Here is a 26,619-nt window from a genome sequence, read left to right on the forward strand (position 1 = left end):
AAAAAGAACAAACTTCCCCCACCCCTGCGAACAACAGCAAAGCCAACAATAAACAACATAAAGCATCTGAGATATAGGAAAAGAAAAGAGATTTGACTCAGCTTGAATTTATTAATAGCAAATTATAATATTACTACATGCCCAACTAAGAGGCTTTCTGTACTAAACATGTGGGGAGATGAGGTATCAGCACCTCCTTGGCACATACTGGAAGTTTAAGAAAATGGAAGGGATATAACTGTCTGAGAAACAGCTTTTAACTTTAAACTAAAAATCTTTAAAACCTAGTTCAGTGTAGGATACAGAAGAAGGGAATTAGACTGTAATACCTTTAGAAAGGTTTTTAATGAAGCACAAGTGAAACTATTAATTCTCATTAACCTTTGTATTTTGAGGAAAAGCAATTTCCTTTCCTGCCTGGCTGTGATAGCAGCGTCCTCAGGCTTTACTGTATTATGTTTAACCCTACTGCAAACAGCAGCTACTCTGGCTAGAATAACCTGCTGAAAGGGTTTGAAGGGAGGGATGTTTCTTTAGTTAATGTTAGTAGCACACAGCACTTCACCTCCTGAAAAATTATATTACTGTAAAGTATAAAACATTGCTCTTACAACAATAAAAAAATTGGACAGGTCTAGACCTATTTAAAACTTTACACTAGGATATACTGAACTACCAGTGCCACTGGCAAAATTTGGTTTTGTGAAACTGCAAATTTAAACAAATGCATTTTGCCGATTTACATAATTTCTTAAAAAAAAAAAATTAACTAGCATAGCAGAATCACAATTAACTCCTTAATTGCAATAGGAAGTGAGACATAAACAGCCCAGATGTAGCTTAGTTTTACAAAAGGAAAAGATTCTCTGCAATTCTATTAATCATCAGTACACAAGAACAACAGTATTTACGCCAAAGGGTACAGTATGCCTGTCAAACTTTGTATTTAGAAAGATCAATTTAAATCATAAGAAGTTTAAAATAACATCTTAGAACTGACAGGACCTCCAAATATTATAATGAGAATAGGTGAAAAATATTGTTATTTTTAATATCATGTCTTTTCAATAGGATCTATTTTATAAATCACATCAGATTAATTTCTTGAGCAGCCTTGTGTAGGCAACTCACTGCCAGCAGGGAAGACAATAGAATTCTAACCCAGATGTAAAAAAAATAGAAACATAACAGACATTGATGGAAAAGTGCTGATAAGAGAAGTTTCAGAAAGATGAGTTTCATAGACATTTTCATGATTAATTTTTCAAAATATACAAGCCTAATTAACTAATTGCTGAGATAAAATAAAAAAATATTAATAAAAAGTAATTTTGTGACTTTCCAAAGAGTAGTTTTTATTATTAATAATTTAATTAAGGTGTAGTTACAGAATAAGTTGGTAGAATTTAAGAGTCCTTTTTCATTATTGACTCTAATTATGACAAAATATTTCAGGGGACACATATGCTTAAGCTTTGCTCCAAGACTGCAGATTGTTTTATAACATAAATAATTAGTTAAATAAAAAAAATTGAACAGCATTCCTTTACTTACAAATAACCACCCTTAATCTTGCACAGAATACTCCACATATCTGATTAAATTAAAATTTCAACTGGTGTTGCTTCAGAAATGAAAATTAAACACTGGGCAAAGTAAAAATAAAATTATTTTAGTGCCATCACATTAAAGCAGCACCATCTAGAACAGATCACAATCTAAAAGATAAGAAAGAAAGTTATGAAGCACTACGAAATAAATTCTTGTTTACATGTATCTATTAAATCTACATTAACATGAACTAATGTTAATGTACAACTAATGAACTAATGTGTTTTGTCTCTTGCATTCAGAAGCTAAATAAACCTGTAAGCCTCCTTAAAGCTTTCCCAACCTAGGCACCTCTAATCTCAGCAAGCTAGAAACCTGTCAGATAAAATTTGCATAATTATAAACCATATAACATTTGTCATACTGAAAAGAGAAGATATAGGCTAAATAAATACAAATGCTAGCCAAATGCCTAGAATAAAACAAATCTGAAAAATATGCAATTATTTTATGTTTCTTTTATTCTTATTAACAAGAGTGTGTTGCATAAAGATATATAAGGGATATATAATGGAAATTAAATGGAAATGAAAAGGATTTTTTTTATTCTAATTACAATCAATAAGGAAAATATATTATACATGACAATGTTTATATCTCAAGTTTCTTAAATCAGTCCATGGTAGTTTTTCTATTATGAAAGGAATGGATGAATGAAATTACAACCTGCTCCCTAACAAAACAAATAAATGTGCTGAATAAATATTAAATCACTATAGGAAATAAGAAATCACTTCTTACTCAACTAATGAAAATGGAGTAACTATTCTTGTTTATGTGGAACTGTACACACCAATAGAACTTAATGTCTTTGTTTGAAAGGATGACCTTGTCCAATGAAATCTGAAAGCAACAAAAATAATCTAAATACTTTGACAACTTCTTAAGTATCTGGTCTCTGGAGCACAGTTCAGGAGCCTGTCTTTGATATTTAGGATTTCTAAATTGACAAAATAATCTAAACAGTGAAATTTGAATAATTGTAGCAATGGGGCTGCATCTGGCTGGTGACTGGTCACATTTCCCTGATCTGGATGCAGGAGTTGAATGGACCATGAGCAAGAGAATTACTCTTTGAAAGGAACAAGTGGTTCTCACTCGTCTCCATAAATGAGGATAGGCTCCAGAATGACTGGAGCACTGAGGTAAATTCCTTGCATCTTTCCCATAGTGGACACACTGCAACCAACTATTACTCATGTTGACTGAACTACAACATATTTCTCTGCTGCAACAAATTCTATATATCTCCTGCAAGAAGTCTCTTCTCTGTGGTGACCCATGACGGGACTCGGGGAATGTCCTGTAGGTGTGCCAGGGGAGGTTTAGGTTGGATATCAGGAAAAGGTTCTTCACCCAGTGGGTGGTAGGGCACTGGAACAGCTTCCCAGAGAATTGGTCACAGCACCAAGCCTGACAGAGTTCAAGGGCCTTTGGACAATGCTCTCAAGGACATGGTGTGACTCTTGGGAATGTTGCTGTGAAGGGATGGGAGTTGGACTTAATGATTCTTGTGGGTCCCTTCCAACTCAGAATATTCTGGGATGCCCTGGAAAAAAGTCCACTGCCTCTAAGTTTAGCTTCCTCCTGAGCTAAGGAATTTCCTATCTTCTCTGTGGATTCCTTGCTTAGCAATTTCTCTAATGGTATTCTAAACTTCTAAAATGTTCCCCTGCTGAGCAACCTGTTAAAGAGAACTTGGCCTTTGTCCCACACAATTCCCCTTCACTCAGTTTTCAGTATTCATGACTTAACAAAATGGCAGCCTGCTCTCCTGTTGAACCTTTTTAGCAGGAAATACCAAGCGCTAACAAAAGAAAATATTAACATGACACAGATATATAGAATTAAAGGCAGGAAAATTTTTTAGGTCATTAATCTGGGGTTTTTTATATATCAAATATATTCAGCATATACAGTCCACCAATTACTCTGCGACTAAGAATAATTTCTGTTTCATCTCAATTTTATTCAAACATATTCAATCTTGAGATGAAAATACCTAGAGATGGAGAATTCAATGATTTTCTCTGCAGTTATCCCAGTTTGTTCCAGTGTTTAAGAAATCTTGTTGATGGAAAAGTACTTTATTTCCAATCCATCTCAACTGAATTGGCTCTTGATAAGACTTCTCAACTAGATTAAAGAGCTCTTTAGTTCTCACTAGTTTTTCCCTGTGGAGATACACTGTCATCAAGAACCTTATCTTCTTTTCTTTTTAATAAGCTGAAGCAGCCTGAGCACTCTAATATATTTATTGCAAGACATTTTCTCTTGTCCTGTAATCCTATGTGTCTCACTCTTCACACCCTCCAAATGTCAAGTGCTATTTAAAAATGGTGATATGAGAATTATACAAAATATTCCAAAATCCACCATATTATCCAGAGATTAGCTTTTTTTTTTCCACAGCACCAGACTGACAGACTGACACAAAAGGGAGTTCTTTATCTATTCCACATATATATATATACATGTATATGTATATATTTATATATATGACATTTGAGTATCTATCTCTTTATCTATCTATCTATCTATCTATATAAATATATATGTACAAAGACACATAAATATACTTGTATCACAAACATATATTTTGAACTCCAAGTTTTACCTTCATTTTTATTATGGTGAATTTCCCTTCAAGGGAAATTTGAAGCATATCCTGCTTTGGTCTACATGTGGGAAACTAGAGTAATTATTATAAGAAAATTCCTGTTTCTGTTAAGTTTCATGACATTTATACATTTAGTGGTAGATACACTCACCACTTCATTATAATTACACTGTTTTTTTCATGATTTAACAATTAAAATCCTATTTTTTTTTCTTGCATTTGTTGAAAAGAAATAATTCAAATCTGCTCTTGGCACTTTTTACTGTACATCTGTATTTATGATTTCTATTTTTTCTGCACTGATTTTTTCATTACTTATATTTTCTTACCTCATTTCTAAGTTATTTTTGTGGGTTTGTGTTTGAGAAAATTATTTATTTGATTAGAATCTTCTGTGCAATCATTTTCCTTTTTTCTGGTAATGCAAAATCTAAGTAGTTTTACACTTAATTTTATGTTATACCTTTGATTTTAAAAATCCAGATCTCGTTACTATCTTGGTTTTTAATAATTATTTGATCAAGTTGACTAATTTATTATAATAACTTTTTGCAATCAAGACTGTTAAGTGCTACCCATTGTTTGTTTATCCTTCTTTTTATGTAAAGTCATCACATGAATAAATTTTATCCTTGGGAACCAATGTTTCAAAGATGGTCTCAAACCATGAGGTCATGAGGTCATGAATTTGCTTAGGCTTAGTAATTATTTGGTAAAGAAATCTGGCAACTACTATCTCCAGAAATCACAGGCCCCTACTTTTATTTGCAATATTTACTTACTGCATTTTTTACATCTTCAGATCTTCCATAATGACAATCCCTCATAAAATCTCTCACTTCTACAACTTGAAAGACAACAGCATTTATCTAAAAGTCTAGTTCTACAGGTCTCCAACAGACACTTTTCACTATTTTAATATTGTTCCATTTTCCATTTATCAGAATTTCTTTGATAAGTACTAATTCTTATTATTTACCTGCCTGCCACTCCATTTACCACTACTACTTTTCACTTTCTTCCTTTAATGAATGAGCCATATGATTTCATACTTGTGGAAGATATTCACAATAGTCAACTTGTTGCTATCTGTATAAAATCCAGTTTCACACATTAAATAAAGACTTCACCTGTTAACTGCTCTGTCTTAACCTGAGTACATAAGTAATTTCATATTACTCTGATATTTCTCATCCCTTAAAGTTTCCTGTGCTCTAGCATTCTTCTCTTAGTCCTTCTTATTTAGAGTATCATTTTCAAATTCAGAGCCTTCATCTTTTTTTCCCCAGGGTATGTAATTAACTCACTTGTGGGCACATTAAAAATAATGTTAGTGTTAAGTAACCAGCCCAGAAAATTCTCCATGGATAGTATTTCTCATGAATGCCCTGACAATTCTTTTATCTTTGGCAGACTTTAGACTGTTCAATTTAGATTGTTCAATTTATTAGAACTGGGTTTTGTTTGGGTTTTTTTTAATAAACTCTCCTTTTTATGGTAGAGGACACCCACATTATAGACAAGCAAAAAACCTCAGAGATTCTCTGAGAATTAATATCAACTTAAGTAATATATAGCTACTATCAAGATAAATAAAACATGTATTTATAAAATGGTAACTGAAATATTCTTAGTACAGAAAATTGTAAAATAGCCTCTAGAGGCATAGTCTTTAGTTTGTCTGTTTATATTTTAAATAATCCACCAGGGGGAGTTCTAAGAATGAAACAGAAATATTGACAACAAACATGAACTCTTGGAAAAAAAGAATTTAAATGCGCAACTGCCTTGACTTACAATTTCTGTTGAGCACTAAAATTTTCAGTCAAGCCTGTGACAAGTAATGAGAGTTCAGTAACTACGGATTCATATTGAAGTGGAAAATTCTAGTGTTCCAAAATAATGACATAGAGGAGAATGAAACACAACCACTTGATATTAAGTCTAATCTTCAGTGGTTTGAGTATTTTTGAGTAATTATTGAAGTAAATTATATTTAACCTTGAGTCAACTGTCAATCTTTTATTATGGCCACATCAGTCATACAGAATATCCTTTTAAGTTCTGTTTCTTAGCAACTTCAGTGTTAAGTGATAGATTGTCTAACTTTTCATCCCATGGAAAAGCCCCAAGAAATGTTCACACAATTCTCTACATCTTGCTCTCACCAATGTTTCCCTTATGGAAGACACTTGGATTATACCATATTATTATATGCTTGACCCTGTAAAACACACTGGCTAAACAGGTTAACATCAGGTATGATGTATATTAACATTTTGAACAAATAATTCCAGGGCTTTCAAGCAAAGAAAAGAAATAAAATAAGGAGAATAATGAAGCAATATGCAATAACCTTAAAAAAAAAGTTGAAAAAATCTTAATAGGGTGATTCTAGAAGTATATACCAGTGTTTGCCAGCTGGTATAAACAAGCATTAACTTTAATGGCTCTAATGAAATTATGTCCATTTAAATTACATTATTTTTTGCTACTCAAAATACTTTTTAAAGTACTAGATGTGATAATGATCTCGAAATCAAGTAAGGCTATTTCCTTCAAAGAAGCAACTGATTAATCTTCTTTTGAAGCATGTTTTAATTTTTGAAGTAATCCAGAAGCAGTCATCTTCAGACAGGCTTTTGGAACTGCAATTCCCAAAGATTAGAAGTTATTTAAAGGAATCACTCAAACAAAAAGGATTTTTTTTCTTCCCATCTTTCTTCCCTTCCTTCCTTTAATTTTTGAGCCATTCATCTTATTCTATAGAACAGATGTTCTTTGCTGCTAGGCTGCAAGTACACTGGATGTCACAAAAGTGGGGTTACATACAATGGGGATTATAAAGTAGTAAGACAAGCCTGATCATGAAATAAGAAAAAGAATCTCCAGATTCCAAATCCTCATGGGAGTGAGGATCAGCTATAACTGTTAATTGAAAAAAAGTCTTCTCCACCCAGGGGAATACTGAATTGATAGAAGCTTCCCATTCCCTAGAAAATTTCAATACTTGCAACAATAATTACTGCTTTCATTCCATGTCAGCATTGGTTACATTTTCAGAAAATTTGGGAAACATTTTTATGATTTTTGCATTTATACTGAAAGCAGCATTGATAACACAGGGATGTTTTTGCTATTGCTGAGAAGTCCTTACACAGCATCAAGGCCTTTATAATTATAATTACATTACATTGAAGCTGAAAACCATAATTATATATAATATAGAATACGTGTTGTATATGTACATAATTACATATTTTTATTATATATGTATATAGACTTATGAATGAACAGTGAAGCTAACATACATTGTCCCTTCCAGTAATCCTTTTGGATTTCTCAATATTTACTGCCTTTCCAGCTTAATTTCTAAGGTTTCCATTATGTATGCTCTGTGTGGAAGAGAATTACTACTGACAAGTATTAAGGGTGTGTCTATTTTAAGTGACCAGGAGGTGGAACCCATCATGGATGGAAAAAGAGTAAAGCATGGAAATCAAAGAAGAGGGAAGGAGGAAGGAAAGAAGGAAGGAAAGCAAGCAGCAAGCAGAGAGGACATGAAGGCAGGAAAGCAGGAAGAGAAAGAGGGAGGAGAGGAAAGGGATATAGTTCCCTATGTGGAAGGTGGATGTAGAAGGGAGAGAGAGTAGAAGGAACAGAGGAAGGAAGGAGAGGAGAAGGACACAGGCAAAATGAAAGAAATTAATGACATTGTGAAAGACAAGGAGAGGCAAAAAAGGAAATTATGTAATTCATTATGGATAGCTGTATTTCCAGGCCTAGCCTCCTGCATTTTACATGTTGGTCATATAAAAATCACACCTTATTGTTGCTGTATAGTTTTGTTGTTTCTTTTTCAGAACAGGTTGTAAGAAAAAAAAAGCAGATCCAATGTGGCTGACGAGATTTTTTATAATTACACTTTTTATTATTTTTAGATAAAAGTAGATAAATATTTGGTTTTGACTATTTTATATATATATATATATATATATATATATATATATAGTGTTCTTTTGTAGCTATCATGTATTACAATGTCTTTAAAACCTCTAAGTCTAAATGAGCTACAAAAATGTAATAGTTTTTAAATTTTATGTTTTCCTGAATTAAAAAAAAGGTTTCTGGTAAGAATGTTTTCTAATCAATATGAGATGATCTGTTATTTCTTGGTGCCAATAAAAAAATTCACCATGAACAGCTGTCAAGGAGGATGGGGCAGGGAGAAAGACCACCAGACAGTGTGATACTGCAAAGTTCTATTTAATAATTGAACCAAAGCAGTGGGTAAGCTGTGTCAGGAAAAACTTCACACTCCTACACATACAGCCCACACAGTTCCAGCTACCAATGCCAGCCCTAAATGTGAGTTGACACAGTGGAGCCTGGGGAAATGCACTAATTTCTACAGCTCAGTGCTGGATGCCTGCATCACAATATGCCCCTTCCCCTGCTCTTCTGGTCCCAATCCCTGTTACTGAGGAGGTGTCACACAGGCAACAAATAAAATCAGCCCATGATGGTATGATGTAACTTTCTGGCAGCTTCAGGTTTTGTTCATCTCTTGCTTGCTGACCCACAGCCTGTACCAAGGCTTATCATACTCTGTCTCTGTTAGAGTGAGTTGTATTGCCATTGTATTGTCAGCTACGGCTCATTGTATCCAGTCACCCAAGTCTTTATTAAGACAAGGTTGTGATGTTTCCACCACAGAAAAAATTTTCTGAAAGTTTGCAATACTACAAGAAGTTTTCTGAATATGAATACAATGAAATATTTTATGAAACAGCATATAAAAAATCTCAGGATGGAGTAACATAACAATGAAATGGAAAGACCAAAGTCTTTTCTATTAATAAGATTTTTTTCTTTAAATATCATTGCTGTTAAGTGAGAACATACACTCTTTTGTTCCCCTGCCTCCAGTCTAGGAAGAAATACTTCCAGGTGATGCTTTTCCCTCAGTATTGCTGTATTAAGGTTCTCAACATTTGTCATTATTGTAGTGAATAGTTTCTGTACATTGACAGAACATTGTAAAGCCTCAGTTTCTTATACTGCTTCAGGAAAGACCAGGGCCAATCCCTACTCTGAAGTGTTTATTTTTTTTTTTTCCCAGTACTGGAAGTATCAAAAAACATACCATTCCTTGAGATTCCATTGTCTTTTTTGTATGACTGCAAATTCTTTCTTAGTCAACAGAGAAGTCAAATGTCTGCCCTGCATTGTACTGAACACATTACTGCCAGATAAGATCAGACTGAATATTTTCAAACCATTTTAACAATATGAGATACTGATGATTTCAGAAAGAAGAGCAATGAATACGGAAAAGAATGTTGGTGATGGAGTTTCTACAGAGTAAAATTTCTACTGGTCATATACTGTTCTGTTTGCTTCAACCACAGTCCAGACTAAGATTCTCTTTTCTATCATGTCTCATTCCTGTATCTTTCCTTCTTCTGTTTTTCCTACCAGAGTTCCCCAAACTACTATCAGTTGAATCACCCTGTCCAATGTTAGCTCTTTTTCACCTCCCACCAGCTACATATTCCAATAAGACTATATTCTTTGCTGTCTGAGATGCCCACAGAAAGCAATAGTGAGTCTTCTTTCTACCCTAAAAAACCAGTTCTCAATGTTAAAGTGTTGGGAATAGCAGAGAGAAAATGCACTTAAAGCTTATGTCATGCTTCCTTGGTACCCCTGAACTGGAAATTCAATACATACTACATTTTCAGAGAATTTAGCCATCAACTAATTTTCTACATTCACAGTCTAAGAACTCATGTGGGACTTTTATTTACTCACCCTTGAATACTTTCATGAAAACAAAGAAAGAATGCTTATCCCCAGTATTGGGACACATTCTTTAACCATACCAAAGACATGCAAAAATGCCAGGTATTTGATTTTACGCTGGCATGCAGACTCAAAGGTTTGAATTTACAGCTACAAAATTCAGCTGCCTTGCTTCTCATCTTCATTTTTTCCATGAATAACAAGAAAATCCTCCAAGATTCACTGTCTTTGGAGAGCTTTTTTAGTTTGATGTTTGCAGTTCTGTACATCTGAAACATATTCATGCTGATTTTAGGCACTCACCAATGCTTGTTAGGTTAAGTCTTCTTGCCCTGAGATACCTCTAAAAACAGTAATTTATTGCTGCTGACAGTTCAGTCAGATAAAGCAGGATTTATAAATGATATATTCTTCACCTGAGAGATTGAGATGTAGATCTGGTGACCGCACAGACAATTACCATATGAAGAAGAAGAGACCTATCAGAGTACCCTTAGTATGCAAATATATGCCTAAAGCATAGAAGGTATTAGTTCAATGAGATATTAACATTACTACTGAATATTCAGTTTTCTGGAACTAGAATAAACTTAAAAAACAAATTAAAGCTATTGGAACAGTTGAGACTCATGTATAACGTAAAAATGTTATTCAGCTGAGAGCACTGCTTTTCAAAGCAGTCCTCTCTAGGAATAATACAGAATTCTGCCATACTAACCTTTTTAATATAGCATCTAGGCAAGCAAATTGAAGTTCCTGATGATTGTGAAGCCATCAAATTGTGATTAAAGCAATATAAGTTATTTCCTTAACTATTTTCCTGTAGATTTCACAGTATTTTTCTACCAGCAGTTGTCTTTTCTATTTTCTGTTAATTATCTTGCTGTCCATATGCTAGTTCTTGAAATGCTCTTACCTTCCTCTTCTCCAACTGTGTCTTGATGGAGTGGTACTGTAATATGCTATGCCACAGCTCTACTAAGGAGAACTTAAAATGTAAGTGGCACACTGTGCTAAGTGCTGATTATTGCTTTAAAACAAGAATCTTAAAAATATTGAAAGTGTGAAAGGTGATCTATAAAGTACAATTTTTCCTCAAAAAAAAAAAAAAAAGAAGTTGGGAGTAGGAGTCATAATAATAGCAATAATAGTTTATATTAAAAAAAAAAGCCACTGAAATATTTTAAGAAAGTCATCCTATCAAGAGACATAAAAGATCAAATTGTGGTTTAATTTAAAGTGGCAAGGATTTTGTCACTCTTGCTCGTGTTTGCACTGTGGAAATTGTTCACTTTTGTGTATCATTAGCATGGCTTTAAAGGGGCAAAATAGAGAAAATTCTGAACCCCAAAAAATAAACTTCCCAGTCAGGCATAATTGATACTGGATTATATGTTCCAAATTGTTTTTCATTTTAAGTTCTGTGTCTCTGGTAATATTTATTTCAATTATTCTTGTGTCTTTGGAGTATTTTCAACTTATTTTTTCTTGTCCAAGGGAAGAGGAAGAGGGATAAAATATCCTTCCTCTAGAGAGAGGAATGATATTATAAAAAAACAACCTTTAAACAGAGTATCAGAATAACAGCTTTAAAAATCAGAATTTAACTAGTCAAGTGAAGGGACCTGTTTTCTTTAAAATTAGCATTCTATGTAGATCAAGGAAGCATTTTAAATAAAGATATAATTAAACTTTTTACTCCAAGCTAGTACTCGGAGCATAAGAAACAGAAAATTGTACAATGTTTTAAAATTTCAGCATGTTACTGTTAACTTGTTGCTAACATGCTACCAATAGCTTACTGCAAATAAAAGTCAGTTAAATGCTAGCTCCGGGAAACCCATCTGTTGCACATTGCCTGAAAAGTAAAATAAAAAAAAAAAAAAAAATAAAAAAAAAAAAATCTGAACTTTTGCTTCATGTCATTCCTGGATACAAAGCTCATATTTAACACCACTGAAAACATACAGGACATATATTTAATAGCCTTACAGAATAATTTTCCTTCAAAGTGACCTCAGGTAGTCACAGTCCCTACTCAGAGCACGTCTTAACTAGGTCAGGTTACTTAGCAACATTTTTAGTCATGTCTTGAATACCTCCAAGAACAGATACCAAAAATTCCAGTGGTTGTTACTTTCCTAGTATTTAACTACTCCAAATGTTCTAAAACAGTAATCCTAATATCCAATTAGGATTTTCCATATCCTAATTTACATCTGTTGCCTATTAATCTGCACCCTCGACAACAGTCTGGACCCTTGTCTGCATCCCCCCAATCACGTAGATGCAGAGAGCAGTAAAGTCTCCCTCAGTACACCAGGTTCATCAAGCCCAGCTTCCTCCGACTTCCTTCCAGCATCCAATCAGCACAGTGACTTCCCCTGGACTAACTCCATTATATCCATCTCTCTCTTGTACTGAGGAATACAAAAGGAGACACAACACTTTGTTTGGTCTCATGGGTGCCAAATAGGGAAGGATCACCTTCTTCAATTTTCTCACTCTCACTGATACACCCCAGGATACTGATGGCCTTTTTGCAGAAAGGGTACATTGCTGGTTTACTCTCAACTTGGTGTCCTTTTCTGCAGGGCTGTTTCCTAGACGGTTGCTCCCCAGCCTGTAGCAGTGCATGGGGTTATTTGTCCCTAGATTGCAGGAGTTTGCATTTCCCTTTGCTGAACTTCATGATGTTTCTCACTTTTGGGACCAGGCCTTTTTAATACCTTTATTAGTGATCTGGATGAAGGAATCAAATGCATCCTGAGTAAGTTTGCAGGAAACAAAATGTTGGGCAGGAGTGTCATCTGCTGAAGGGTAGAAAAACTCTGTAGAAGGATCAGAAAGGCTGGATTGATGGGCCAAGGTCAGTGGATCTGAGGCTCAACATGGCAAAGTACAGGTGCTGCACTTGGATCACAACAACCCCATGCAACACTGTAGGCTTGGGGATGAGTGGCCATAAAGCAAAAAAAGCTAGTGAAGGGTCTGGAACATAAATTCTCTTCAGGTCACTGAGGTTACTGGGGTGGTTTAGCCTGGTGAAAAGAAGGTTCAGGAGAAACTTTATTGCTCTCTGAAACTGCTTGAATGGAGCTTGTGTTGAAGTGGGGTTTGGCATCTTTTCCCAAGCAATGAGAGAGGGGAGGGCAACTACCTCAAGCAACACGAAGGGAGGTTCAGGTTGGATATCAAGAAAAATTTTTTCATTGAAAGAGTGTTGAAGCATTGGAACAGGTTCTCCAATGAACTGGTGAAGTCACTATCCCTGGAGCTACTAAAAATAATAAGTAGAAGTGGCACTTTGTGACATGGTTTAGTTGGTATGGGGGTATTTATGCAAAGGCAGGACTTTATCTTGGAGGTCATTTCCAACCGTAATGATTCTGTGATGTTGTGCTTTCAGCCCATTGCATCAGCATGCCCTCTAAATAGTAGCCTTGCTCTCAAACACCTCCTCCTGCCAGTTTGATGAAATCTACAAACTTGCTGAGAGAGAACCCCATCCTATCAGCTAATAATTACTGAAGTTGCTAGACAGTGTTGGACCCCAAAAATATCCCTGAGGAACATCACTATCTGCTGGTCACCAGCTGGACTTTTTACTACACATTACAGGTCTCTGGACCTCTCTGCCCAGTCAGCCTTCCATCCATCTCATTGTCTGTTTATCCATATGTCACCAGTGTGGTGGTAAAGAGGTGAAAGAGGTGAAAACAAAATACAATTTGAAGTTAAAATAACTGTTATCTGATCAGTATCTATTGAGCAGCATGTGGTCAGCTATATTAGAAAGCAACGTTATGACCCTGTACATATATGATGTTAATCAGTCAGGGTTAAGGGTTAATTTTTGCAGCAGCCAAGAGAAGGGGTAGCTAGGACCTGGACGTTATTCTATACCATACCACCTCATACCATTTTCCAGGGACTTGAGAAAAGCTCCCTTCCAGATCACCCAGTGCGGTAGATGAAGCAGTTGAGTATTGTTGTGGGGTTTCCTTATGGTGAACATGTGAATTACTTACCATTCTTGTACATTTTGTCATTTGTATACTATTGTTGATGCTACTGTTCCTTTTCCTATCTCATTGTTGTTTCTTGTAAATTGTTCTTATCTCAACCTATGATCTTTACCTTTTGTGCTTCCAGTTCTCCTCTCCAGTCCTGTTGCACGGGGAGAGGGAGAGAAAAGGGGGAAGGAGTGAGCAGTGCATGGTTTGGAGTGATTTAGTGGGAACATTAAATTGAGGAATACTACTCCTTACCATGATTCTAAAGAACGGTTACATTTAAATTACAATACTAGAGAGTTTTCTTGCCTCACTTGTTATCTGACTTTAGTTAAAGCTATACTAAAACTAACACTGAAATAAACCCCTGATGTCTGAATGTACAACTACAACTCATTAATGACTGTTGTGACCATTTATCAATATGTCAATAATATTTTTCTTTATTTGATTATGGAGTAACATTACAATATTTCAATATGCTTCAGGATAAACTGTTGTAAATGGAAAGAAAAGGTTTTACATATCACTCCTCCCCCACTCCAGCCCAACAGGTTTTAACCTGTTGTGAAATTTTGTAACCTGGATAATAAACATAACTAATAAAATGATCACTGAAGCTCTTCGCCATAAAAGATCATTAAAAATCTGCATAAGGCATACACTTCAACTAAATGAAACAGCTTCTCCATCTGCAATACAATCAGAATTCTCAGTAAATTAAAGAGCCCATATAGAGTCAGCACATGTCACTGAGATACTTACGTGCTCATAATTAAGATTGAATAATGTTTTGTTGTGCTGGGACTAATGACCCTTGCAGTGCAAAGCACAGAACTGCATCTCTGAGAAGCTAAACACCTCTTACCACTTCACTCAAAGCACTTGCAAACATTCTGCATTTCCCAAGCTTGGAACTGTAACATATGTTAGGGTCCTTTAAATTGCTAACATTATGAGCGGGTTACAGATACATCAATCACTTTATTCATTCGTGTTCTTCTGGTCAAGGAATTTTTACTTATGGCCATTCTTCTGCTCAGTGCATCAAAGTAATTTGAAGATTTTACAAGTTTATGCTGAGCAATTCATTTTGAAATATGGTGAAATAAAAATAAGGAACAAGATCTATAATTTCAACTCTCAAACTGCAGTTTCAAGATGCAAAATGATCACTGAGGCTTAAATGAAGTTTCCTAAGAGGTGAAGCACTGAGAGATTAAATAGTTATATCTATGAGGTATTTCAATTTTCTGCTTGCAGCAATCAGGTTTAAGTAAAATGGCATGATAATGAGATGAAGAATCTGGCACTATATCTTGGAAGGTAACACTCAATTTTTAAACATTACCTATACATTGTAACACAAGCAGAACCATGGCCTTTACTGGGAGAAAGAAAGCATTTGTATTCAAAACCATACCAAGTATGAGTATTTTTTAAAATAATTTTCCAGGCTTTAAAATCAAAATGCAATTATCTTTTTAAGGAAAAATATGACATACTTTTCCTCTTTCAATATTTACCAGTGCACCAAAATAGTTGTTGTAAGAAGGACTAATGGCACATTAAAGTCACAGTCTATTAATCTAGTATGGTCTATTACAAACCTTCACCAATAAATACACAGTTGTTCAAATTAGAGCATATTTGAAACCATCTTCTACTCTAAAAATAATTGCATCACAATGAGGTGGCCATCACAATTTTGAATTACACTTAACTCTGTTTTCTTAAGAGACAGATAAGTCCATACTGTATGACCAAAATTTTTGACAAGTATGGCAAGCTGGTAATTGCAAACTTTAGAGGTTAGCTTCCTTATATATGAAGTCCCTTATACCTAGAATAAAGAACTGTCACTAAAAATGCTTTCTTGAAGAAATAATTTGCTTCAGCTTAGTAATATGTTTCATTTTGCTGTTTTTATGGATTTTTTTAAAGACATCACACATGCATTTCATTCTACAATCATCTAACTTAACTCTGGCAATAAACTAGGAATTTAAACTTATCAGACATATGCTACTGCAGATTGAAAGCTTTCAGAAACTGACAAGCTAGTTACAACCCAGATTGCAATTAAGAAGTACAGAAGTCTTAAATCAAGAGACATGGATATTTGTGATTCCATTTAAATTAGCAGATCCATTAAAATAATTTTAAAAATAAAAAATCACACCATAAAACACTGGTAGGGCATCTTCATACTTCAGAAATAAAACAAACTATGTTAAATCTAATGTGCCTAAAAAAGAAACCAGTGAAAATTTACATTTTTTCTCTTATTATCTTCTTCATTGCAAAGCTTTAATTTAAAATGTTGCCTTAAAAGTTTCATTTCTAAACAGTACAGGGAACACAAAAACAGAAATCTCCAACATTCATTGTTCACCAAATTTTTATTAAATCTACCTTCCTCTTTTCTTCCACTAATCTTATATTTTGCTATATGGCAAACGTATTTTCTAGCATTTTTCAAATGTTATCTGGTTTTCCTTCACTGCTTTTCTAATCTTCATTTCCTCACTTCCCTCTTCTATGAACACATTTGCTCTTCCTTGCTTAGATTTTGCATTTCAAATTAATAATTTGATATTTGACACTTAAGACTATCCCAGTAAACACCAGGGATATTATACTTCTGCTCATGGAAAGATATATATAACTTTATAGTTAATACATTTTATTTATAGTAGATAGGACATACCTGCAAGCATTATGCAAATAAAAATTTGTATTCTTTGTTTCCACAGATTTCCTGGTTAGGGAAATAGAAGTCATTCAATGTGACAGAAAACATGTCTGAAATTACAAGTCTCCTATCGACAGTATTCTTAAATTAATTGTTCTGCTCTTCAGAAGCTTTTTCTTCTTCAGTATAAAGAAGTTTACAAGCTCAAATGTCTTGGCCTCGTAACATGTTATGTGAAAGCAGAAAGTGACTTATGTAACAACAGTGTAATTTAGAATTTATATCAAGTCTGAGACTAAGCAGGAAGATTTCTTTGAAAAATGAAGGCTAAAACATTTATGGAGACTCAATGAAGCAAAATATTTCTTGAAAATATATTGATTTTCATTAGAATGCTATTGTGAAGAAAATTGTGACTTTCTACTTAAAAGTAATTGGCGGAGAAAAGCTGTATAACATTTGCCAGGTAAAATGCAGGCAGAGAGCTATTGTTTTGTTACTTGTTTTTTTCAGATGAATAAATGAATATTTAATTTCAACTATGTAATTAGCTAAGAAGCAAAATTATTCAAATATTAGATTTAACTTGAGTCATATCTCAAAATTATTACACAATCATATAAGCTATGCCTATAAATTTCTTTTTGCAAGATTATTTAAAAAACTTTGTCTTGCTCCCCATTCCTACACCAGTATAGAACTATTGTTTCTTTGAGGTTTTTATCTCAAGCAAACAACTGCACAAGATTCCAGAATTAAGGGAGTACTTCTACTTCCTATTCACAACAAGCTTTCGCAATAACACTATGGAAGAAGATTCACAGAGCTAGAATTCGAGATACACCACTTTGAACTCTTAGAAAAAGCACCCTGAAAAGCTTTAAAGATAGGACCTTGAAGTTCTCTGGAAAGCAAGAGAACTGTTTTTTTAAGGAAACAGTGAATTTTTCATGCGCTTATTAGCCAGCACTTCTCCTCAAGTCCTCTGCATAAGACTGCAGAATTTGGTTAACAAACTCCCTCTTGGCCTACTTTATGTTTGCCCTCATCACAGCCCATACTACTGTCCTGAAGTCTGAAGGAAAAAAAGAATGCATTCTGTCACCTCAGAGACTATGCATCTGCTCTTTGCCTGTGCTCCTCACTTTCCTCCCCTCTCTTCATATTCCCAGGTCTCTGGTGTTCCTCTATCAAACTCCTCAGGGTATCTTCCTTGAACTGTGTAAGTTTTCCCTGGTTATGTATCCATGTAGAAGAACTAATCACTTTTCTCTTATGTAGATTCTCTTTGCCTGAAAATGCTGTACTGAAGATAGGCAATAAGGCACTCCTTCCCCACTCACAACTGGCTTTCCACACATATTAACACAAAACAGTAAGTCAAGTAGATGTGAGATGACTCACATCTAAATGAAGTAACACAAAGACTGTGAAAATATCACACACAATGAAGCTTTTCCTTTAGGGTTATGCTTTCACTGAATCAGAAAAAATACTGTAATTTCATGGTGATTATCTCTTTTTCTTACAAAGAGAAAACATGACTTGTGCATGCTGACAAGTGCCCTTGAAGATAAATCAGAGCTTGTTTATTAATTACAACTGACTTCCTTTATGATCTGCCACCTTTTGTTGGTGATTTTTCCATTACACATAATTGAGATTTTAGATCACAGCATTAAAAGAATAATAAATTATATACCAAATATCTGAGACATGGCACAGATCTTTGTGAACTTTGATACATTATATATGTATGAGTCACAAGTCTTCAAAAGTACTATAATGAGTAATTTCATTCACCCAAAAATATTTCAATAAGTTCTTTTGAAGAATCATAAGCAGTTTTAAAATTTTTGAAATCAATATTTTTCTCTATTTTTTCATGTTCATACAACAAAACAAACTGAAAATATGAAAGTAATATATAAATCTAAGAAATATATTGATAAAAAGGTTGGATTTTTTCAAAACACATCTAATTCAGTTCTAATACAATTTCATTCAAAATAATATGAATGCTGCTCTGACAGCTTATTTCTCTCTACTAACAGACCAAGGTTTACCTGACTAGCTTGGACCTGTAATACAGAGAAATCACAGAACTCACTCCAGAAGTGAAACATGGGTATAACTACCTGAATTATAGTGGTAAAACCCACAGTTAAACCTGTGAATTGTAATGTGCTATTAGTTACAGAAAAGAATAAATAAAATAAAGACATAAATGCTGAACAAGAGAATGAGATTCATTGAAATGTGCTCTATTACTTCAAAAATAATTTCAGTAGAAACCTAAAGGAATCATTATTTCCCATAAATTATATATAATCTACTCCTTATGTAAGTTTAATTTCATGAGCCAGATGTTTTTAATTTGGTCAAACTTTAAAAAGTCAAATGGCTACCAATATGATTTAATTTCTGAATAAGTAGCATATTTCTTCTTCATTGATTCTGGTTAAATTTTGACATAAATTCCATACCTATTCTGTCACATAAAAGTAGAAAAATATTAAATACTACCAGATAAAATTCCTTATTTCTAGAACTTCCTGTCTTTATCTACTTCACAGATGGCTAAAAGGATGACCAAATTCTTGACAAAAAACCCCAAACCAACTACCCAACAAAACTTCCCTTCATAGTGTTCCCATGCAGAACAACCACAATTAGAAAGCTTCCTTAAAGATAAACTAAAGTGATTAAAGAATATTATAATGATTTACATACACTTTACTATTATTGCCTGTATAAGATCATGCAACTAAATAAGTTATATACAGTTCTGACCCAGCAAACAGTGCATCCATCATAGAAGGCCTATTTTTATAACTTCACTGAAGGTCTTAGGAATCACCACTTCAATGGTTTTCACTTAAGAAATAAAATTTCATAGAAATACCAAATATAATACAGAAAAATTTCAATCCAAAAACTAACAAGGTATTTTTACTTGAAGAGGATATATAGGACTCATAAGATTAGAATTTAGATATTCCAAAACTGCCTTACCATGGTGTAGTTGTGAGCCACCTTCATAAGCTCTGTGCACCCTTGTGCATCGGCAAATGCTCGTATTCCCAAGCAGTTGGATGGGTGCAAAAGCTTCATTAGAAAATGGCAGCAAACCTCTACTACTTGGGGGAGCTGGAGAAGGCAGGCAGCTGCTAGGAGGTTTTCAATGGTGTCTTCTTTTAATTCCAGGCAGCCTAAAAAAAAAGTATTGATAACAAATGCAAATTTATTTATGTCGCTGTTGAGGCAGGACAGGAACAGAATGACTCCAATTCAGAAGGCGAAAGAGAACTGATTTATTTCAAATGCACCACTGTATTTATACAGAACATCGTGCAGATTAATTTCATTGGTCTTAAAGTAAAAACATCTCACACCATTGGTGCGCTCTGAATAATGCACAGTGGCAGAACATATCTGTAAACAATGTGAACAACAAGAGAGATTGTGAATTATTTACATTCTTTTCCAACTCTCTCCCAGGCACAGCCTGGTAGAAATGTCTCCTTTTCTCTCTGACTGAACTGAGAATATCCACATATTTACTTAGTATTTACAAAAAAAAAAAAAAAAAATCGAAAAATGTTTTTATGAGTAATCATAGTTCTATATAAATAACTACAGAAAAAGTGGAGAAAACTATTAATCTCCCTGACTGAACACTCCAGTGTCTTGGAAATTACAGCATTAGAAATATTTATTTTTAAACTACTATTAATTCAACTATATAGCAAGCATAAAAAGAGATGCAGTCCTGTATCAAGTGGAAGAGAAGACTGGGAATATCTCAATATCAACCAGGCTGTGGATGTTTTTTTTGTTGGGTTTCTTTTCTTTTTCTCATTGAATTTGTGATAAAACTTGTATTATCTTCAGTGGCACAGAGCAAACCTCACAGCCATTTACTTCCCTGAAATGAATGAAATAACTGCCTAGTATAGTATGAATAAACCCATAAATACATCTTCAAAACAAAGCTTAACAGTCTTCAAACATAGTGTTGCTTATTTGTAATGTGACTTTAGGATTAATGTTATCTGAGTAACATATGGCAGGCTTCTCATAACACATAGCTCCTCTAAAATAATTTATATTAGAGAAAAGAAACATTAATTAACACTTATATTGCACTTAATTCTGTAATTTCATAAGTCATTATCTTTACCTTGCACTGACACAATTTTTAATACATACAAGGTAAAATAGAATAAAATAAACTTTAAAAATCATTTACTTCAGGCTGGTGTGAATTCTCTGCTTGCTTTTTCTACCTCTGTCAGTGTCAGGATTGAAGGCACCTGAGACGATAGTTCACACTCAGACTCAGGTGTTTATTTTTTCTTACCAATGTTACAGTCTCACAGCCGTGAGTTCTGCAGTCTTTCATTAGCAAGGCACAAAGTGGCTAACTATCTCTTGTTACAAGGTGTTTTAAGGCTAAATTATCCAGTTAAGAAATGAAACCTAAATTATTTTCCCCTTTAACCCAATAACTGATCATTTGAAGCCTGCAACGTGGGCTTTTCTGTCCAATTACAAAATACCACCCAAACCCATGAAGAAGAAGGAAAAAGAAGGTAAAGAAAAACAACTTGCCTCCGCCCTAAAACCTCCATCTTGCTTCATATTTATTTCTATATTCTAAATTCCCAGACTCTAAATTTTCCACCCTGTGATATTATACACTTCTAACCAATGACACACCCATAATCCCAGTGCTATTAATCAATTTCGGAAGCCTTCTTCACAGCCTCAGGTCAAATGCAGTGCTCTCTTGTAGATCTGTGTCTTTCAGCATAAAAATTTTAAAATTCTCAACATCCAGAGTTCCACCAGCTGGAATATGTAATTCTTGTTATAATGCTCCTCCCAATCATAATATTAAATTTTATTTTTACATTAGAATCTTAACAATCTCTTACTTAAAATAACATAAAAAAACAAACAAAATATTAGAAGGATGTTTTGGAGAAGTGAAAAAAAAAAGAATAGGAAAATAAAATGTGCAAATTTAATAAAAACTGTTAAAAATACTTCTGATTTTATTGTGCTGTGCTTGGAAAAATAATTTCTGACTATAAGAGGATTAAGTGTATATTGATCTTTCTCTTAAAAGTATTATAGTTAAACACCTAGATAAACTGACTCTTTTCCCCACACAAGCTTTGTATTTGTTGTCACATTAGGAAAAATCTGAAAATCTAATATGTTATTGCACAGCGCTAAGGAGTTCTAAAATCCACAATTTCACAACAGCATGCCATTGAAAAGATGCTTTATATTGCAATACCAAACTCAAAATACAGTAACATTAACACTGCACATCTGATCTTTTCTCCTTTCAGTATATCTGGAGCTTTTAATACAAGAGGGAAATTGTGAAGTTATACTTTACTAGATCTAGTTATAATACATCTTTTTGCCAAGGTCAAAGCATCAGATCAAGCGCACAGCCTAATTTCAGTGGGTTTTCGTTCCTTATTTTTATTCCTTTATTAATGTCACATGAGTTTTTCTTTATGTTATCTAACCTTTTCTCACAATTTCTGTACATCATATCTTTATGCAATGTGGTCAGAAGGCACACTTAGCAGCAGATTATTGGCTGATCCATATATTCATCAATGACACTCCCACATTTGCTGTATTCCTGCAAGTAATGGCTGGCTCAACATATAATTCTGGAAGAATTTCACTGTGCAAAGTGGAAGCATTCAAAAGATAGTTGTTTCCAGGTTAAAACTGACCATCCTGGTAACAGAAGCAAAAAAATTTTAAATGTGCAAAACACCTTTGAAAATTGGATGAACTGAGAAATGAAAAAAAAAAAAAAGAAGGAATTCTAAAACTCCTTTTCTTACAAGCTATATATTTTTTTTTTTCAACAATGAGCTCAAAAAGTCTCTAGCCCTACAAAACTGATCCAGGTAGCATTTGCAAAGTGATGTTAAGTATAGAAAGAATCACTTTCAGAATCCTAACTTTATGAGGAAAGGTAACAGTCTCATGGTTTGGGCTTTTTATGGCTAAAGGTAGCTACCCTTAGGAGAAGAACCCAAAGGAATCAGTTGAAACTGCATTAATCTGTTTGTTTTTAAATGGAGATATTTTCTGTTCAGTTTAAGGTACACTAGTCCTGGTACAGTATTAGTTGGAAAATAGTAGGATTAAAGTAAGTTTAAATCAGTAAAAATATTATCTGCTTTATGAATCAACTATTTCTTTATGTAACATGGACATTTTGAAGAAGATGCTTCACGCTTTTATAGAAGAGTGTGAACACATTTCTGCTTTACATTTTAATAGAGGAAGTAAACATACAATGGCTTCTGGGATATCTAGGGATATGAATATATTATAGCTTGACTTATTTTTAACTAAACTCATAAATACTAATTTACTACTTAATATATCTATGACAAAAGTAAGAAAAGTACACTCCATATGAGTTAGGTATTATTTGTTCTTCATTCTTTTAGCTTCAATGATAGATAGGTTTTTAATCCATCTAAATGTCTTCCAAGTCTTACTTATCTTCTTTTTTAAACATCAAGACTCCTTCATAAATTTGTTCACAAGGTTTCTATTCCCTTTTTCATAAGAGTGCTTTGACATTTTTATTCAAATTCCTCTGGGATATCAAGTATTTAGCATGGTCAGAGTTTGATAAAAGAGAGCTGTTAAGGGGCTCTGTATATAAAACATGAAATCTTCAGACAGTTTCATATTGGCAATTAGAAGATCCAAGCATCTATTTAAAAATGTTTAATGGGATATTCAAGGGGCATTATTATTACTGCCTCTTCAATTCACCTCCCCCTCACATTTTTATGCAATAAAAGCTTGCACAAGTGCCTTAGTCTGAGAAAAACAAATTAACTAGAGCTTAAAATCTCCTTTTGTATTACATTAAGATGAAAAAATATGAGGAAAAAGCAATCAGAAGAACTTTAATGAATTCTAATTGTTATTCTAAATTATAGCTGTATTTGTGAAAAATTTTATGTGCATTGCTTATGCAGAAATTAAAATGCCTGTCTTTAGCATGCATTCTCATAACAACTACATAAATTTTATTGCCTTATTAACAAATGTGAAGCAGAGATAATATAAGAATTCTCTGATATTCTTGTTCTGTTGCTAAACCTTTTCCCAAGTTCAGGGACAGTTTTGTCTTGGGGTTGGTTTGTGGGTGTTGGTTTTTTTTTGTTTTTTTGGGGTTTTTTTTTTGGTTGGTTTTGGGGTTCTTGTGTTTGTTTTTTGTTTTGGGTTGGGTTTTTTTGTTTGGTTTTTTTTTTTTTTTATTCTCTATTCTACAATATTGACTATACTTTAGGGCTATTTTTGTTTACAGAGAACTTTTGCACCTTTGCCCACCTTTGTATGATGTTAAATAAGGTCAGTGTGTATCACAGGAACAGCCTTCCACACCTATTGACCAACAGATTGGACCTGTGGTGGGACAACTCAGTAGGTACAGATCTTTTCCTCTGTGTATAAGCAATGAATTTTAATTCGCAACACATCATAATATCATTTTACATCATGTGCACAGTAGTTTTTTTTTTCTCTTTTGTAATTACACACTTACCCATTCATAGCAAGACTCAACATTCCTAAGAGTTCTGTGTGTACAAGGGAAATCATAGGAAGTGTCAAGGAATTAGAAACAAACGCTAAAACTAATTCCTTTTAATCAGGTATTTATCTTTTTAACCTTTCTATTTCATTTATCTTGATCAGTTGTGTGGCAGTTTTGATACGTTGCTGAATGGAATTACTTCTGTAGGCTAAGCAGTTTTAGGAGGTCTAATTTATTTTTTTTAAAGGCAGTAAATGGTATCAAGATAATATTTATTCATCTTATGCATAGTAGATTAAGTGACTAAAATAAGAAATTGCTTTCTTGAAACAGCATCTAATTCCATTGAAGACTTGAAAAAGGTTATTAGAAAGGTGCTATGCCTTACACTGCTATAATAAACCCTTTTGCCATTGCTTATCTCAGTCATTCCAAATCTTAGGTACTTTTAGGTAACCACCTGACCTAACACCCAAGATGTCCTTTTACAGTTCACGGAGAGAGATAGGAGGTCTTAGAGCAGTTTTCATCTGCTCTGTTTCAGTCATGTACTGTTGTATGCCAGGTTGGCTCAGTTAGGGATTTTAATAAATGTTAGTTAGGTTGGTTCTCTGTACCCCTGTTTTCCCCTCAAAATGGTTTGCTCCAAGCTGTCTGCTACAGGAGCGACCCTTCTTCCCCACAGAAAGTTCTGTGTCAATCACCCCACCTCTGTAATCCTATTTGTCCCAGAACCCTGTACCCACCTCTGTAATGTTCCCATAGGCTGCCGTGGTCCACATCACTCCCCTGTCGTCTGTCCCTATTGGGCGAGGGGAGCTTCTTCCCCTGTCTGTCTGCCCCCTATTTAACCCAATGTTCCCTTTGTTCAAATCGCCATTTTGTCCTCGCGCGCGACCTGGGAACAGCCGCTCCAGCCACCGCTGCAGCCACGTGGGAAATAAACAGTTCTCAGCCACGTGGGACAAGATGTGCCTTCTCTCTCCCTTTGTCTTGTCTCACTGTGCAGCTACGAAGGCGGCAAACCCACGTGGAGGCTCAGCTGTAGAGCTCCACACACGCAGCAGCCCCGGTCTCACCAAAAGGCAGCGCACTAGCCGGGCGCCCCAGCTGCCCGGGACCGGGGCAGAGAAAAACCAAAGCAGCAATGTACTACAGAATGAGATTAATTACTCCCTGAATGGCTATTTCTTGATTTCAGCTACAAAAGGAGCACCTTCATTTGACTTACTGAGACACTAATGATATTCATATTTCTTAATATGAATTCAGTTCCTCTGCTCCCAAACACAGCACTGGAATCATTAGAGCTATCAGGTTTCAGGTGATGAAACACTTTGGGTTCAATTCTGATGATCAGCTCTCTCTGTTATGGTCAATTCCTGGCAGTGACATAGTGTGTAAAATCGCCTCTTATGTCTATCCCTGAACACCAGTCAATGAAAAATGCTATAAAAAATATCTTTTGTGTAGCAGAACATCTTTTAGTCTCCAGTTTGACCTATGCCTTAAAAGATAAATTCTACATTGTATTGTCTTCCATATTTATTATAAAGGTGAAGATGTTTTCAGAAAAGAAAACAGGACACAATATATTCACTTAGCAAAGGTTTCTTCTGATCAAACTCTGTTTTACTTTCAATTAATTATTTGCTGCAAACCACATTCATCAGTTGTACTTGAGGAAGAAACCTTTCTATGGCTAACTGTGTTTATTTAGAATCACAGAATGGTTTGGGTTGGAAGGGTCTGTAAAGATCATCTATGGGAGAACAAATGGGGGACAGAACAGAGAGCACAGTGGAGCTTATGGAACGTGATGCTCTGGCTTTGGTGGGATTCAGACCCTGGGAAAAGTGACTACAAATATGAAAAAGAACTGGGAAAAGAACTGTATATGTAACTATCAAGGTCTTTGAAATGATGTAGTTTTGTAAGGCTGCCAAGTAATGTGAACAATAGGATATCTGTAGTTAGTGGGAAATTTTTGCTAAAAGCTGCGGCTGCCTGAAGCTGCAACAGTATAAAACTGCACTGTGAGAACAATACTGTGACTTCAATAAATGACTTCAATGATTTCAACTCCAACTTCAACTTCTTTTTGCTCGGGCTTTGTCTTCTTGCTTGGACTACTCTTTGCACCCCTCCTTTGAAGTCCCATCCCTCAGATGCACAGCAATCATCTACTTCCAACCCTCCTGCCATGGGCATGGACACATCCCACTAGACCAGATTTCCTCCACCCAGTCTGGCCTTGTACATTTCCAGGATG

General features: G+C 34.6%; 1 protein-coding gene across 1 annotated transcript in view; it reads right to left on the minus strand.

The window, feature by feature from the left end:
- Nucleotides 1-26,619, minus strand: part of KLHL1 (kelch like family member 1) — a 182,268-nt gene that overhangs the window by 79,023 nt on the left and 76,626 nt on the right. Inside the window, exon 4 of the mRNA XM_068182303.1 lies at nt 19,763-19,959. Within this exon, the coding sequence (XP_068038404.1) occupies nt 19,763-19,959 (197 nt within the window). The remainder of the gene's footprint in view (nt 1-19,762; nt 19,960-26,619) is intronic.

This window comes from Anomalospiza imberbis, chromosome 2 (genome assembly GCF_031753505.1).
Source record: "Anomalospiza imberbis isolate Cuckoo-Finch-1a 21T00152 chromosome 2, ASM3175350v1, whole genome shotgun sequence".
Lineage (NCBI taxonomy): Eukaryota > Metazoa > Chordata > Aves > Passeriformes > Viduidae > Anomalospiza > Anomalospiza imberbis.